Source organism: Pithys albifrons, chromosome 10 (genome assembly GCF_047495875.1).
Source record: "Pithys albifrons albifrons isolate INPA30051 chromosome 10, PitAlb_v1, whole genome shotgun sequence".
Taxonomy (NCBI): Eukaryota; Metazoa; Chordata; class Aves; order Passeriformes; family Thamnophilidae; genus Pithys; species Pithys albifrons.
Window position 1 is genome coordinate 1642150 of NC_092467.1, and position 15593 is coordinate 1657742.

General features: G+C 51.3%; 1 protein-coding gene across 1 annotated transcript; it reads right to left on the minus strand.

Annotated features, from left to right (window-relative positions):
- Positions 1-1200: 1200 nt before the first annotated feature.
- Positions 1201-3172, minus strand: LOC139676556 (olfactory receptor 14J1-like). Its single transcript, XM_071565635.1, has 3 exons — positions 3031-3172; positions 2522-2643; positions 1201-1773 (listed from the first exon to the last, which is right to left on the minus strand). Exons 1-3 carry the CDS (start codon positions 3170-3172, stop codon positions 1201-1203), a joined length of 837 nt encoding a protein of 278 aa, XP_071421736.1.
- Between the last annotated feature and the right edge of the window lie 12421 nt (positions 3173-15593).

The following is a 15593-nucleotide window of genomic DNA, read 5'->3' on the forward strand; positions in this document are numbered from 1 at the left end:
TGCTCTGCCCCTCTCTGAGATGCCCCACGGCCCAAGGGATGGACACGGGGAACTCTGTGCACGGAAGCACATCCCAGGGCTGCATCCAGGGGGTTTCCCAGGGCACATGAGTCTAAAATGGAAGTGACATCAGGACACTGCCTGTCCCATTAGATTTATGGCACCCCAGGAGCAGCAGATGCTGTTTGTGCTCACTCAAGTTCATGTCCCCACACAGACATGATATACATGCTGAAGTCCCCTCTGTATGGAGCAAACATGAACTTCTGACCTGATCACTTGATGCCTCTCTGTGGAGAGATAAATGTCCTCTTGCAGGTGGGGTGAGAGGCCAGTGCCAGGAATTGTGTTCTCAGGGGCTGGTCTGTGAGAATTGCTCTGGGTCACCTTCCCAGGCTGTCCATGGAACAAAGACACAGCCCAGACCCTGCTCTGCTGGTGCTTCGGACCCATCCCAGGAAATCTGGCTGTGCAAGGAAACTGCTTTGTGCCCCCACCCTTCACACTCACATTCTGCAACTGGGCACTGGGATTTACATTACCAGGACACTTCCTTGAGCACATTCCTATTGACAACTTTGGAGAAAGCTGAAAGTCTTCCTGCACTGCCCTGCCCTCAGGAGATGCCCTTTCCTGATGGAGCTGCTGTTGTGCAGCCCAGCTGTGTCCCAGCAGTGCCCACGGCCTGTCCCTGCCTGTGAGCCCAGGACGGACATGCAGCAGGATGTGACCAAGTTGCAAGAGCGCTAAGGCCTTATAGCAACAGTAGGGTTGGAAAAAGAGTGTTTGAGTGGAAAAGGAGCAGATATAAAAAGACAAAGTGCTGGTGCTCCCTGGCAATGCTGCTGCGCTGTGATAGTCTTACTCTCTCCCTCTGCACACAGGCACTGCCACTGGCCTTCCTGTGGCCACAAAAGAAGGAACTTGAACAAACTGCACCAATATCTTTTATTTGCTTTAAATATTAAAATATTCATTCTCTCATTTACACCATCTCCAAGTAAATACAAAAGATTAAGGATTAAAGAAAAAACTGAGGATCAAAAATAAAGTTTAGTTGCACACAACTTAAGACGAAAAAAGAAAAAATAAGCACCATAATCATCACCCAAAACCTGAGACAGATGGTTGGACGGGTAATGAGTTTCTTTATGAGTGATTTGTACATGAAAACAGGCAGGTATTTACTTTAAAAATGCATCAAGTCATTATTTTCCTCACAGCATCCTTGAGTTCCTTATTTCTCAGGCTGTAGATGAAGGGGTTCAGTGCTGGAGGAACCACCGAGTACAGAACTGCCACCACCAGATCCAGAGATGGGGAGGAGATCGTGGGAGGCTTAAGGTAGGCAAAAAATGATGTGCTGATAAAGAGGGTGACCACAGCGAGGTGAGGGAGGCACGTGGAAAAGGCTTTGTGCCGTCCCTGCTCAGAGGGGATCCTCAGCACAGCCCTGAAGATCTGCACATAGGAGAAAACTATGAAAATGAAACAGCCAAAAACTAAACAGGCACTGACCACAATAAGCCCAATTTCCCTGAGTTTGGAGTGTGAGCAGGAGAGCTTGAGGATCTGAGGGATTTCACAGAAGAACTGGCCCAGGGCATTGCCATGGCACAGGGGCAGGGAAAATGTATTGGCTGTGAGCAGCAGAGCATTGAGAAAGCCACTGGCCCAGGCAGCTGCTGCCATGTGGGCACAAGCTCTGCTGCCCAGGAGGGTCCCGTAGTGCAGGGGTTTGCAGATGGCAACGTAGCGGTCGTTGTTGCAGCCCTAATTCAGGTGGGTCTGAATGACCACCACACAAGTTTCGTTTTCACCTTAAAAGGACATGTTTCCAGCCTCAACCAATTGGAGTCAGACCACCGCACCTGGGGCGGGGTCATTTGAGGTCACATATATACCTGTGTTTTTGAATAAACTTGGGATTTGCTTGAACATCACATTGGTGTGTGCAGTCTCACTAGAGCATGGTTGCAACAATTGGTGGACCCCAACGTGTCTTAGAACATGGAAGCCACCTGCAGACCTGCCTAGAACCTCAAGAAGTGGCCTCTTGAGAGCTGCTATGCCCCAGTTTTTTTGGGTGCTTTGTGGAGAAGCCTCCGAGAGCTTCTGTCTCCCGTAAACTTGGGAGTTTTGTGTAGTGGCCTTGAGAGCTGCTGGAAGAACGTGGACTGAAGAACCACAACCTTCAAACCGGTGAGTTAAAGAAACACAGGAAATTCCAACTCGACTAAAACGAACTTATTGCTTGATAAATTTGAAAAACTAGCTTGTGTTACAAAAACAAACATTGAAAGACAAGCATTACAGGAATTTTTGGACTGGTGCTTCATTCGAGGGCACTTAACAGATGCCAATTCCACACTTTCCATAGAATTGTGTGAAAAAATTGGGGCAGATTTGTGGAATTTAGTGCAAACTGCACCCGAAGAATTTCTGCTGCACATTTCGTCATATGCAGCTGTAAGGAAAATGCTGTTAGAGGTAGAACGAGCCCGTAAAAACCTCGAGCTACCGGAGAGAAGGGAAAAAAGCCTCTTCTGCAGGGTGGTTTTTCCCCCGAACATCCTTCTGCACCGCCGTGGGCACCGCCGCTCGCAGAAACGCCGCCGCGGTACCCCTCTCTGCCCGTGCCGCCTGCGGGACCCCCACCGCAGTACCCACACGCGGCACCGCCTGCTCCCACTCCGGAAAACCCGGCAAGACCACAGCAACCATGGAATCAAAGCTTTTCCATGCCGTCCGTCACCGCAAAAAGCCAAGAAGTCGTCTTTGCACCGCCTTACAACTACCAAGAAACAGCCTCTGTACAGCGAATGAGACCACCGGCTGCCGCTGTAGAAGCGGCCGGACCTCAGCAGCAACCTTGGAACCCCACGAGACACGCCGCAGGAAACCAAACCGTGAGTGAGTTTTATTTAAATCCTTACTCCGAGAAGGCGCGATGGGGAATGCCCTCAGCCGAGAGAGACATGTGGAGGGGGGGACAAACCCCGTGGAGTTTCTCTCCCCCTGCCCATCCACCTTCGGCGCCGGCTCCGCTGCCGCTGCCGGCAATGCCCTGCGGGTACCTCGGGGCAGGGGGCGCCTCGCCGCGGCGCTCCCCGCCGCCCCGCGGGTACGCCGGAGTCACTCCGTTGCGGCAAGAGGCGGCCGCTGGAGACATTTCGGTAGGACTCGAAACCGCTGGCCAGGAAAACAAAGAGACCATGTGCTCGCAAAGCCCGTGAAATCAAACAAAGGAATTGCGCGCTCTTACCACGAGGTGCCAGGACCGCCCAACCCCCCTCCCTACTGCATGCCAATCACGGCGCATGCGCCAGGCGCGGGTCCGCCGCAGCCTGCAGGGGCCGGGGTCGGCTCCGAATTCGCTCGCCCCTGGGGTGGATCAGTTTCCGCGCCACCCCCACCACCTCCTCCGTGGATCGACTGCGTCATGGAGACGGGAGAGACTCCTCCCCAGTGGAGCGGAGCCCGCGGAGCTCCCCCTGGGCGTTCCCTTCATTGTGCGCCTTCCACAGCGCGAGCGTCCCGAGGGCGAGTTCCCACAGCGCCAGGCGCGCAGGACACAAGCTCTGCAGCACCAGCGGGGACCCTCTCCCCGATAGCCGCGCGCTGCCCGCAACTGCCAGCACCGGCACTGGAACCCCCTGCGCCGGTAGAGACTGCCCCTGTGCCGGCAACCTGGTACCTGCAGCCTCCATCACCGACAGCCACACCCACCAGCTGTATCCCAGAATGGAGAGCAACAGACAAAGAAGCCTCTGTTTGGGTCATGCTGGGGGGAACTGGGAATCGCGATGCTGCTAACTTAATTTCAAAGCTTTCTGGTACCCAGGTACCAGATTCTGCAGATGGAGTCACAAAGCCACCTCGCGACCTCACATTTAATACCCAGCAAAGGTACAAAGAGTTAGTATCCATAGCTGCAGAAGTAGGTACACCCTCACCTTCCCTGCAACCCCTGGTTTCTGCGCCTGTGATTAACACTACACAAGGCTCAAAATGGGAGCCACTTGATTGGAAAATTGCACAAAAAATACACAGTGTAGTCGTTCAATACGGCTATGACAATGCCTTGGTAAAAAACCAAATCACAGCCTTCATAAAATACAATAACATAATCCCAGCAGACACTAAGGCTTTAATGGAGTTTATTCTACCTTCTACTGCTTATATATTTTTACAAAAATGGAAAGAGCAGTTAATGGAGGAACAGGCAAAAAATATACACTTAGAAATTGGACATCCCTTAAAATTAGCATCTTTAGACCAGCTAATGGGATCAGGAGCTTATGAAGACCCACAAACACAAGCTGCATTACATTTTCATATTTTGCAACAGTCAAAGAATGCTGCTTTGACCGCATTCTCTAATCTGCCTAAGAAGGGAAAACCTTCTCTACCTTATATGCAAATAATGCAGAAACCTGGACAGACATTCATGGAATTTGTAGATAAAGTAACAGAAGCTTTGGATGCTGCTCCAAATATTACTCCTGACATGAAACCAGCCTTATTGAAAGATCTGGTAATTAATAATGCCAGTCCTCAATGCAAACAGCTCATAGCCTCTCTACCAGCTACAGCTACTTTGGTACAGTTAATTGAAGCCTGTGCCAGATTGCCCTGGGTAGAAGAGGAGGAAAAAGCAAAGCTACATGCCTCTGCTCTAGCCACAGCTCTTAGCAAACAATCCACCCAAAAAAGGGGGAAAAGACCCTGGAGTTTAACAACAAAATCTTGTCCAGCACAACCAAAATATAGCAGAACTCAAAGCTTCACTGGAGAATGTAACCGTTGTCACAGACTTGGTCACAAAGCCCAGGATTGTCATTCTAAATATAAAAAGGATGGCACTCTGACAAACATGGGGTGGGGAGCTGGGCCTCCAAAAAACCAGAGGGGCTGCAAGCCATGGGGCGCAGCCAGTCAAATAGCTCATGGAAACTGGAGCCCCACTGCCTTCCCCATATGGCAACCACAACCACAAGCAGTGGTAGCCTAGGACTAGTCATTAACTGTCCAATCAAACAAGAACAGTCCAGTTCAAGAGCACGTTGTTTAGCCTGTATTTTGAAATTCTGTTAATTTTCAGTTAAAGTGCAGTTTTATTGCACTGCCAAGTTGCCCAGCAGGCTGTAGGGATAAGGACACCTGTCCCCTCAGCTGCTGAACATTTTCTGCAGAATGTAAGTGGTTATGTTTAGCCTTTGTGAATTTTCTCTGTAAATTCACACTTGTTTGCTGCTTTACCAAGAGTGTATAAGGACTAAAAATCAAAGCTTCATTCTCAAACCTCTGTGATGGCCACACAGAAGTCCTGAGAATGGACCTTGAACATAAGGAAATTTAGTTCAGCTGGACTGAACTTGCTTCTTTACTAAGTTAAGTCACTCTGCACTCTTGGACACTTCACACAAAATTTAATAAAATTTGTAGTTTGTGTACAGTGGTCTGTGCGGTGATGACTGCACAGGAAGGACCACAATTTCATGTGTGAAAGAAAAGTTTCTTGTTTTGCACTAGTTGTAAGTTTGCAAATTCCAAACATACATGTCTTAGTCATGTATTGGTTTGTGTTGTGTCATGTATTGTGTTAGTTTACAAAGGTTACTATACCTCCTTCCAAAAGTCTGTTTTGAAAAGAGAGCGGGAGGTAGGGATGTGTATTCTGTTGTTTGCATTTTTGCTTTGTTCTTTGAAACAAAAGGGGGAGATGTTGCAGCCCCTGATTCAGGTGGGTCTGAATGACCACCTTACAAGTTTCGTTTTCACCTTAAAAGGACATGTTCCCAGCCTCAACCAATTGGAGTCAGACAATTGTACCTGGGGCGGGGTCACATGAGGTCATATATTTACCTGTGTTTTTGAATAAACTTGGGATTTGCTTGAACATCATATTGGTGTGTGCGATCTCACTAGAGCATGGTTTGCAACAGGTCGTAGCACATGACGGTGAGGAGGGAAAACTCTGTTGTGATGAAGAAGACAAAGAAAAAGACCTGTGCAGCACATCCCATGTAGGAGATGGTTGTGGTGTCCCAGAGGGAGTTGTGCATGGCTTTGGGGACAGTGGTGCAGATGCAGCCCAGGTCTGTGAGGGACAGGTTGAGCAGGAAGAAGTGCATGGGGGTGTGCAGGTGGTGGTCACAGGCTACGGCGCTGATGATGAGGTCGTTGCCCAGGAGGGCAGCCAGGGAGATGCCCAGGAAGAGCCACAAGTGCAGGAGCTGCAGCTGCCGCATGTCTGCCAATGGCAGGAGGAGGAACTGGCTGATGGAGCTGCTGTTGGACATTTTGTTCCTCAGAATATTTTGATCTGTTGAGGAGGAAAAGACAGGTATTACTTAGGCCAGATTTCTACAAGCAAAACACTGCATATGTCACAGCCACCCACTCTCAGGCTCTCTCCCCACAGTCAGACTTCCCTGCAGCTCCTTCCCCTGAGCTCTGGGGTTTGCTGCATAAGGGGCCCATTGGAAGCAGTAACTCTGTGATGGGCTCCTGAGGAGTCCTTCTTGTTTATCAGTGAGAGGGAACTCGGAACACAGGGTGATCTCTAAATGTAGTCATGGAATCACAGAATATTCTGAGCTGGAAAGGACCCTCAAGGATCATGGAGTCCAACCCTTAGGCCTGCAGAGAATCATTCTCAAGAATTACAGCATGTCCCTGAGAGCTTTTGGCAAGTGCATCCTGAGCTCTGTCAGCCTTGGTGCTGTGACCACTGCCCTGGGCAGCCTCTTCAAGTGCCTAATCACTCTCTGGGAGAAGAACCTTTTTCTAATATCCAACCTTAACTTTCCTTGAAATGTTTGGTCATTCCCTCAGGTTTTGTCACTGGCCAGTGACAGAGAAGAGATCAGTATCTCTCCTTCCTTCTTCTCCTCCGTTGTGATACTTCAAAGAGCTTCTCAGCATGGCTGTTTGCACTTTGCCAGCTGAAGAACTGAGCTGAGGTAATTATTTCTATTTGTTCACCCAGTTGCACCTGCCATAGTTAGTAATGGTTGTGGATGCTTGAAATCACTGACAATCTATTTGCTCTGTAGGTCAAGTCTTGTGCATCCTGAGAGGCAAAGGGACAGTCCCTTAGTGGAGACAGAAGAGCTGTTCTGTCCATCAGTGCAGTTCTCACCTGCTCTGTGCTGGCAGCTTGGAGCTGGATGAGCATCACACACAACTGTTCCCCCAAAACAAAACTGCACACTGCTGAGAGCAGAGGAACCCAGAAATGTGAGTCCAAAGAGCAGAAAGACAAACTCCTCACCTTTTTCATCTCTCTCCTCCCACACTGAGACACAGAGCAATCACTGCAGATGCCCAGAGCATTTCCATGGATTTAGCACTGAGGTGATTTCTCCATGGAGTTTCTAGACAGCACAGAGATACTGTGGGAGAGCTGTGCCCCTTTGGAGGGCATCCTGCAACCCTGCAGGAGACCCCGGGAAACAGATGGATATCCTGAAGTTGCCTGGAGGGGTCCTGGGCACTTTGCTCCCACAGAAACATCACTACAGCAGAACCCAAAGGGTTTGTGCCTGGACAGGAACTGAACCTGCCACCCCCAAACCCCTGCACTGGCTCAGAAAAGCCCATGATAAGAACAAGGACAGCACAGGCAACAGGGGATGGCAGTGATATGCCACAATGCTCCTGTCAAGGGAGGAGGGACACACAGAGACAGATGGAAATCAGAAGCTTATCCTTCCCTGGGCTCTGGCTGCTGCAGGGCAATGCACACCTGAGCCCCCATGGGCCTGAGGGCAGAGGCTCTGCTTAGGCTGGGAAAGGAGCCCAGGGAGGAGTTGGTCAGGGGAAGATGTCTGTGCCACAGGGCCAGAAGGGAGGTGCCCACATGCCCCTCCCCAGCATTTGTGAAAGCAGCTCCCTCTCCCGCTTGCCAGGAGCTCCCTGTGTGCCAAGAGCCCGGCCCAGCTCAGCAGCACAGAAACAGCCCAGGGCATTTAATGGCCCTCTGAGGGGGTTGGTGCTCAGTCCCTCAACATCAGATCATGAGGAAAGTTGCAGAAACCTCTTGAGAACCCAAGTCAGATTCAAACTGTTAACTTTCTTGTAATGCTAATGGGTCCGACTGAGGAATCAAACTCAGAAAACATTTCCAGCATCTTGTAAAATCACAAAGCTGGAAAGAGTAATGACAGGTCACAGAATCACCGAACCGTCAGGGTTGGAATAGACCTTCAAGATCCTCTGGTCCAACTCTGAATGAAAACCACCATAATCACCCCTAAACCACTTCCCAGAGTGTTACATTGATGCCAAAGGGGTTTTTGGTTTCTGATTTTTCACATTTTGTAGATTTTAGGAACACAGTAGCTATAGATTTTTAGTAGGTTAACATTTCTAGCTTAAGTTTAATGTCTTTCTATCTCTACCCCTACCCCAGAACAGGCAGCAAGATTCTCTAGCTGTTTAGTCTCTTTTCCAAGGTAAAGAGCTGAAGGATATCAGAAGGCCTACAGAACGAAACATAAACATATGTCAGAGTGACACGGAAGTCAGGACTGGAAGAACTCCTAAAGACCTTTGTGTGCCCGAAGAAGAGGAGGTGGATGAAGACAGAGGGTCTTGATGACCCCAGACCCAATTCCAGGGGATGGAACAGGGGTGGAACCAGGGCTGGACTGAGAAATGTGTAAAGCAATGATTGGAGAGATCTTATTATAAAAGTCATGGAAATTAGAACTGGAGGGCTCGTGCATGTCATTTATTCCTGTGGGCCGTAGGCCTGTGATATTAAAGGACCTTTACTTTTTATCTTACCCTACACTAACGTGGCTCAGAGTCCTGCTTTGGGGGGGCACTCACGGCATCAACACCCACGTGCAATGTGAACACTTCCAGAGGCACCACCACTTCACTGAGCTACTTATTCAAGCCTATACACTCAGTGAAAAAAAAAAATTAATATCTAATCTGAACCTCAACTGACGCAATTAAGGGTCATTTTCTCTCATTTGGTCACTACAGCCTTGATAGAACAGAACAAATCCCACCCCACCAAAACCTCATTTTCGGTCTTCGCAGAGAGCAGTGAGGACCTCTCTGAGTCTCTTCTCCTCCAGACTCCAGAACACCAGTTCCTTTAGCCACTCCTCATGACACATTATTTCCAGACTCTTCCCAAGCTCCATTCCCTTCACTGGACACACTCCAGGCCCTCATGTCCTTTTTGCAGTGAAGGGCCCAGAACTGGACACAGGACTTGAGGTGGGGCCTCACAAGTGCCCAGTACAGAGGGACAATCTCTGTCCTGGTCCTGCTGGTCCCAATAATTTTCATACAGGACAGGACACCATGGGGCTTCTTGCCCACATGGGCACTCTCTGGCTCATATTCAGCTGCTCTCAAGCAGACATCCCAAGTCCCTTCCGGCTGAGCAGCTCTCAGGACACTCTGCCCACAGCCTGGAGCATTCCATGCGGTTTGTTCTGACCCAAGGGCAGGACCTGACACTTGGTCTTATTGATCCAGCTTGTCCAGATCCCTCTGCAGAGCCTTCCTGCCCTCCAGCAGATGCATGATCACACCCACCTTGGTGTTGTTCACAAATTTACTGAGGGTGCACTCCATCCTCTTCTCCAGATCCTCAATAATGATGTTAAACAGAACCAGCCCCAACACTGAGCCCTGGGGAACCCCACTAGTGACCAGATCCAACTGGATTTAGTTCCATTCCCCACCACTCTCTGGGCCATCAGCCAGTTTTTCACCCAGCAAACAGTTCCCTCATCCCAGCCACGACCAGCCAGTTTCTGCAGGAGATGCTGTGGGAGGTGGTGCCAAAGGCTGTACTGAATTCTAGAGAGACACATCCACAGCCTTTCCCTCATCTCCTGAGTGGGTCATTTTGTAATAGAAGGGGGTCAGTGTGGTCATGCAGGATCTGCCTTTCCAAAACCCACAGTGACTGACCCTTATTCCTGGGGTTCCTTCACGTGCCGTGTGATGGCACTCAGGATGATCTGCTCCATGGACTTCCCTGGTACTGAGGTCAGGCTGACAGGTCTGGAGTTGTTCAGATCCTTCTGGCCCTGTCTGTAAATGGGCATCACAGTTTGTCAGCTGGGACTTCTCCAGTTCACCAGGACTGCTGGGCAATGAGTGGAAGTGCCTTGGCCAGCTCTTTCTCCAGCTCCCTCAGCACTCTCAGGTGCATCCCATGTGGGCCAGGGACTTGTGTTGGTCTCACTGGCAGAGCAGGTCACTCACATTTTCCTCCTGGATTGCAGGGGCTTCACTCAGACTCTTATCAACAACTTCTAACCCTGGAATTGGGTATCCAAAACACAACTGAGTTTTGGTGTTAAACACCAAGGCAAAGAAGGCATTAATTCCCTCCTGCCCTGACCCTGTGCTGCCTCTGCATCCAGCAAAGGATGGAGACTCTCCTGAGCCCTCCTTTTGCTGCCCATGGATTCAGAGACACGTTTTTTGATGTCTTTAACTGCAGTGGCCAAATTCAGTTCCAGTTGGGCCTTTGGCCCTTCACATTTTCCCCTCTCCATAAATTCACCATATCCTTGTAGTCCCCCCAAGTTTTCTGCCCATCCTTCCAGAGGTGATACACTCTTTTTTTTTCCTGACATCCAGCCCATGGTCTGTGTTTCACCAGGTCATACTTTTTGCCCCCTGGCTTGTCTTAGGCCACAGAGGCACAGCTCCTGGAGCTTTGAGATTTCCTTCTTAAAACACCTGCATCCATCCTGCACTCCTTTCTCCTTCAGGACTGACTCCCAAGGGACTCCATCCATAAGTTTCCCAAACTGGCCAAAGTCTGTCAGCTGTCAGTCCAAGGTGTCAGTTCTGCTGCTGCCCCTCCTTCCTTCACCCACAATGGAAATCCCCATTATTTCATGGTCTCTGTACCCAAGGCAGCCCTGACCACCACATCAGCCACTAGCCACAGAATCACAGAATGCTTTGGGTCATAAGGGACCTTAAGGAGCATCTCATTCCAACCCCAGGGGCACGAACAACTTTCACTAGACCAGGTTGCTCAGAGCCACATTCTGCTTGGCCTTGAACAACTTGCAATGATGGAGCAGCCAGAACTTTCCTGAACAACCTTTGCCAGGGCCTCAGCACTTTTACAGTAAAGAATTTCTTGCTACTATCTCATCTAACCCTTCCCTCTATCAGTGTGAAGCCATTGTCCCTTGTCCTGTCATTCCAGGCCCTTGTAAAGTCTCTCTCCATCTTTCTTGTTGGCTCCTTTCAGGTCCTGGAAAACCACAATTGCACTATTTTATGCTACAATATACTCTACTAGGAGGCTTTAGCTTTTCAACAGTGTATTAAATATTTAAGAAAATATCTGTTCACTTGTCTACTGTTCTGTCTGCTCATTTATCATAATATATAATGCACTTTATATAAGTGGATCTGATTTGCCATCATTAAAACCTGTGAGGAAAAGTGATTCAATCACCCCTCTATAATTCCTGAAATGACCCCTTGATTCCATGAGGTCCCACAGAGTGACAATGAATCCATTGTATCAATAAGACTCTGCAGTGTCACACTGGGCCATTCATTCCATGACATTCCACAGTGTCACAGTGGTGGTTTCAGAGATGGTGGAGCTTTTCTTTTTGTAGTCAGAATGAGAAAAAAATAATGTCACCAATGGCATCAGGGAAGGTCCAGACTGCACACAGGGTGAAAGAAATTTCACTCTAAGACAAGTGCTCTGATACAAAGCATCACCAAGAAGGGGTCTGGGCCAGCCTAAGGCTTTGTGTGCCAAGGCAGAGCCAGGGAGGAGGGAGAGATGTCAGTGCAGGAAGGGGCCAGGGAGGTGGGGCAGCCGGGGGATGCCGACAGCCTGCAGGGAAAGGGGCAGGGCATGGCCACCGTAGGACAGCCTGGGCTGGAGAGGAGACAGGGATGTGCAGAAGCTGAAAGGCCCCAAGAGAGCCAACTTGTGCTGGCCTTTGGCCATGGCTGCTGTGTGTGCCCCTGATGGCATGAGGACACAAGTGAGCCTTGCAGCCCTGGGGCTTCATTGCCTCCTTGTCCCTGCTCAGCAGCCTGGGAGGTGCCACCCCATCCTCCTGCCCTTGGCATTGCACATCCCACACCCCGGTGTCCCAGAAAGAGCCCTGAACATTGAGGGAGGGAGAGGATCTGCCTTCCCAAATTCTGGGGGTCACGGCTGTGACCTGAGGCTTCATGAAAAGCTTCGTACTTTCCTCAGCATCAGAGTGACCTTGTCCATATTTGTCATCATTGTCTACAACTTTGTTTTCTTACTGGAATCTGGGGACACTTTCTCAGTTATGTCCCTTCGAGGGACCCATTAACAACACAAGAAACTTTAAAGTTTGATTCTGACTTTGCTTTCTCAAGAGTTTCCTGCACCTTTCCTCAGGGTCTGATGTTCAAGGACTCAGCACCAAACTCCCCAGAGGGCCATTAAATGCCTTGGGCTGTTGCTGTGCTGCTGAGCTGGGCCGGGCTCCTGGCACACAGGGAGCTCCTGGCAAGCGGGCAGCGCTGCAGAGAGACAGCTCTGCCCAGGAGCAGCTCCTGTGCACAGCCCAGCAGGGCTCAGGGCACTGCCTGAACACACCGAGGGCAGAAAAGCAGGGCAGAGAGAGGTTACACACAGTCTGGGGTGTGAGGAAAGTTGAGAGGAAGATCAACTGGAAGAGGAATCTTTCCAGGCTGTCACATAGTAAGTCTGCAAAGGGCAATGTATGTGCAGTGTGGGGAAAGATGTCCCAATGCTGGCACATCCCACAGCCTGGGGGGTCTCTAATGTGGGATATCACAGTGTCTCTGTTGCTGAAGATGAGGATGGGCTGCAAAGCAGGGACTCTCTGCTGCACCATCTCAAGAACATCCCAACAGGGTTCCCTTCTCACAGGGATGGCTGCAGGGTTTGAATCCAGGCTGTGCCACCCAGGGTGCCCCAAACTGTCCTGCAGAGCAGGGTCCTGCACCCCAGGGTGCTGTGCCAGGGCAGGAGCTTTGGCACCTGTCAGGGGCAGCTCTCAGCTGGCCTGGGGAGCTCCCTTAGTGCTGGGGGAGAGACTGTGGGTGGAAAGAGCAAACCCTGGCAGGGCAGGACAGGGCAGGGCAGGGCAGGGCAGGGCAGGGCAGGGCAGGTTTGTTCAGCTATCAAGTGAGTTTCATAGGTGAGGACTGCTTACAGAACCAGAGCACTGCAGGATATTTTCCAGGGGATACTTCAAGGAGAAGGTGAAAGGAGAAATTTCTATCAGGCTCTCAAGCCACATACCTGGTGGTTTGTCATGCAGAGGGAACTGTGAGGAGCTGCACAGGGGCTGAGAACTACCTGGCACTGTTGGTGTCTGGGAGGTGGCACAGCTGGCTCAGGGTGACACTGCCCTGAGTGCCCACCTGGTTCTGCCCTGGCTTCTCCCAGCCGGACCCTCAGTGTGCATTTCCTTTTTCCTCAATGTGAGAAATAAAAAGAGAGGGTTCGTTGTGGGAGGTGTGGAAGGAAGGGGTTTTTGTTGATTTGAACAGTTGAATTAGAAGGTTCTCTGTTAATTGCTTTTTGTAAAAGCGGACTGGCCCTTTAAGGGGGGGATTTCTCCACATGCAGGTCAGACAGGCGATTTTGGCGGGCAGTCTGTGAGGCAGCAGCCTCAGCAAGGGGGGCTGTTATCAGGGCCTGCGGACGGTGGTAGGGCCTGATAGGGCGACTGGATGGGCCAATCAGCGTTGATGGCGCAGCAAGAAATTGCCCAAAGAAGGCAGTGAAGAAGTGAAGTGATGGAGTAACCTCGAATCAGCGTGCACGGGACCATACATGGACTACGGGGGGATGGACTCCTGGAGGGGAGGGAAGAGGGCGTGGCATGAAGGAAATAAATGGGGGTGACCTCCCCCTCCCCGGGGTGCTCCCTGGTGACTTCGCTGTGGCGAGGCACCCTGTGCACGCAGTTTGGCCATTAAACACTATTTCTCTTTGCTCCTTACTCTCGTCTCTCTAAAAATTCTTTGAGCCGAGATTTTTCTCACAATTTTGGGGGCTTCGTCCGGGATCCAAAGTCCGCCGTCCTGGGTGGGGATTTGGTGAACTCCCGGAAAGCGCGCCCCGCCGATTTTGGCGGTCCAGGGACCCGGGTCCTCTCCCAGGAGGGGAGCGACGGAGGACCTGAGACAGACGAGGCAAAGCAAAAGGGTAAAAGAAGACTGGATCCAGCCTAGGGGAACACGCGGGCAACGAGGGATAGGAACACCACCTTCCGGAGTTATTTGGTGAGGCGGGGACGACAATCCCTGAGCCCTACTGCGGAGAGAAGGTGGGGAGGGAATAAGAGGGAGTGTCACGGGATCGGTTAGCGAAGGGGCAAAGCGACTCCAGTGGGGTGGTTTGAGTGAGACTCCTCACGGGAGGAGGGAGATGGGAGGGGGCACTTCGGAGCTGTTTTAGAACTGTAAAGACTCTCGGCGGGGTGCCTGAGGACCCGAGAGGGGAAAAGGTGTGGCCTTGATAGAGGCAATTCACGCCACTAATGGAGGGATTTGGGAGCGGCGCGAAAAGGTGCTGTGCGAGCGGTTTGGGGGAAACCGCCGGAGGAGGAGTTTGGTTGCTCAGTTACCGAGAGAGGTGGTGCCGGAGGAGGAGTTTGGTTGCTCAGTTACCGAGAGAGGTGGTGCCGGAGGAGGAGTTTGGTTGCTCAGTTACCGAGAGAGGTGGTGCCGGAGGAGGAGTTTGGTTGCTCAGTTACCGAGAGAGGTGGTGCCGGAGGAGGAGTTTGGTTGCTCAGTTACCGAGAGAGGTGGTGCCGGAGGAGGAGTTTGGTTGCTCAGTTACCGAGAGAGGTGGTGCCGGAGGAGGAGTTTGGTTGCTCAGTTACCGAGAGAGGTGGTGCCGGAGGAGGAGTTTGGTTGCTCAGTTACCGAGAGAGGTGGTGCCGGAGGAGGAGTTTGGTTGCTCAGTTACCGAGAGAGGTGGTGCCGGAGGAGGAGTTTGGTTGCTCAGTTACCGAGAGAGGTGGTGCCGGAGGAGGAGTTTGGTTGCTACCGATAGAGGCGGTGCCGAGGGAGGAGTTTGGGGGCGTGGTCGCCGACAGGGTGGCAACGAGAGGCTGTGCCGTCGGAAGGGGCGGTGACTTGAGCAGTTGAGACGTGCCCAGAGCCGGTGGGCGGATACCGGAGGGCCGTGCCGAACCCTAGGCGGGGGGGGGGGGGGGGGGGGTGTACCCTGTTAGTACCCCGTTGGGCCCTGGCAAGGGGGAGATACCTGCCCGGTGGTGCGCCACCGATAGGCCCCAGAGGGGGGGAGACAATACCCCTTGGCGGTGGTGGACAGGCCGCGCCATCGATAAACGAGACGGAGCTCCCCCGAGAAGGGGGAGGATAATTGAGTCCCGTGGTGAGAGGGGAAATTCTTGCCAAGCCTTTGACGGAGAGGGGTAGTGCCTCTGTCAGGCCCCGCGGTGAGAGGGATATAAACCTTGCCAACTTACAAGTTGTGGTGTGAATAAGTAAGATGGGTTCCTTCCAAAGTAAGAATTCAGAGGAGGAAATGGGGAGAGGAAATGACTATAGATAATATTCCCTCAGACAGTCCACTGGGG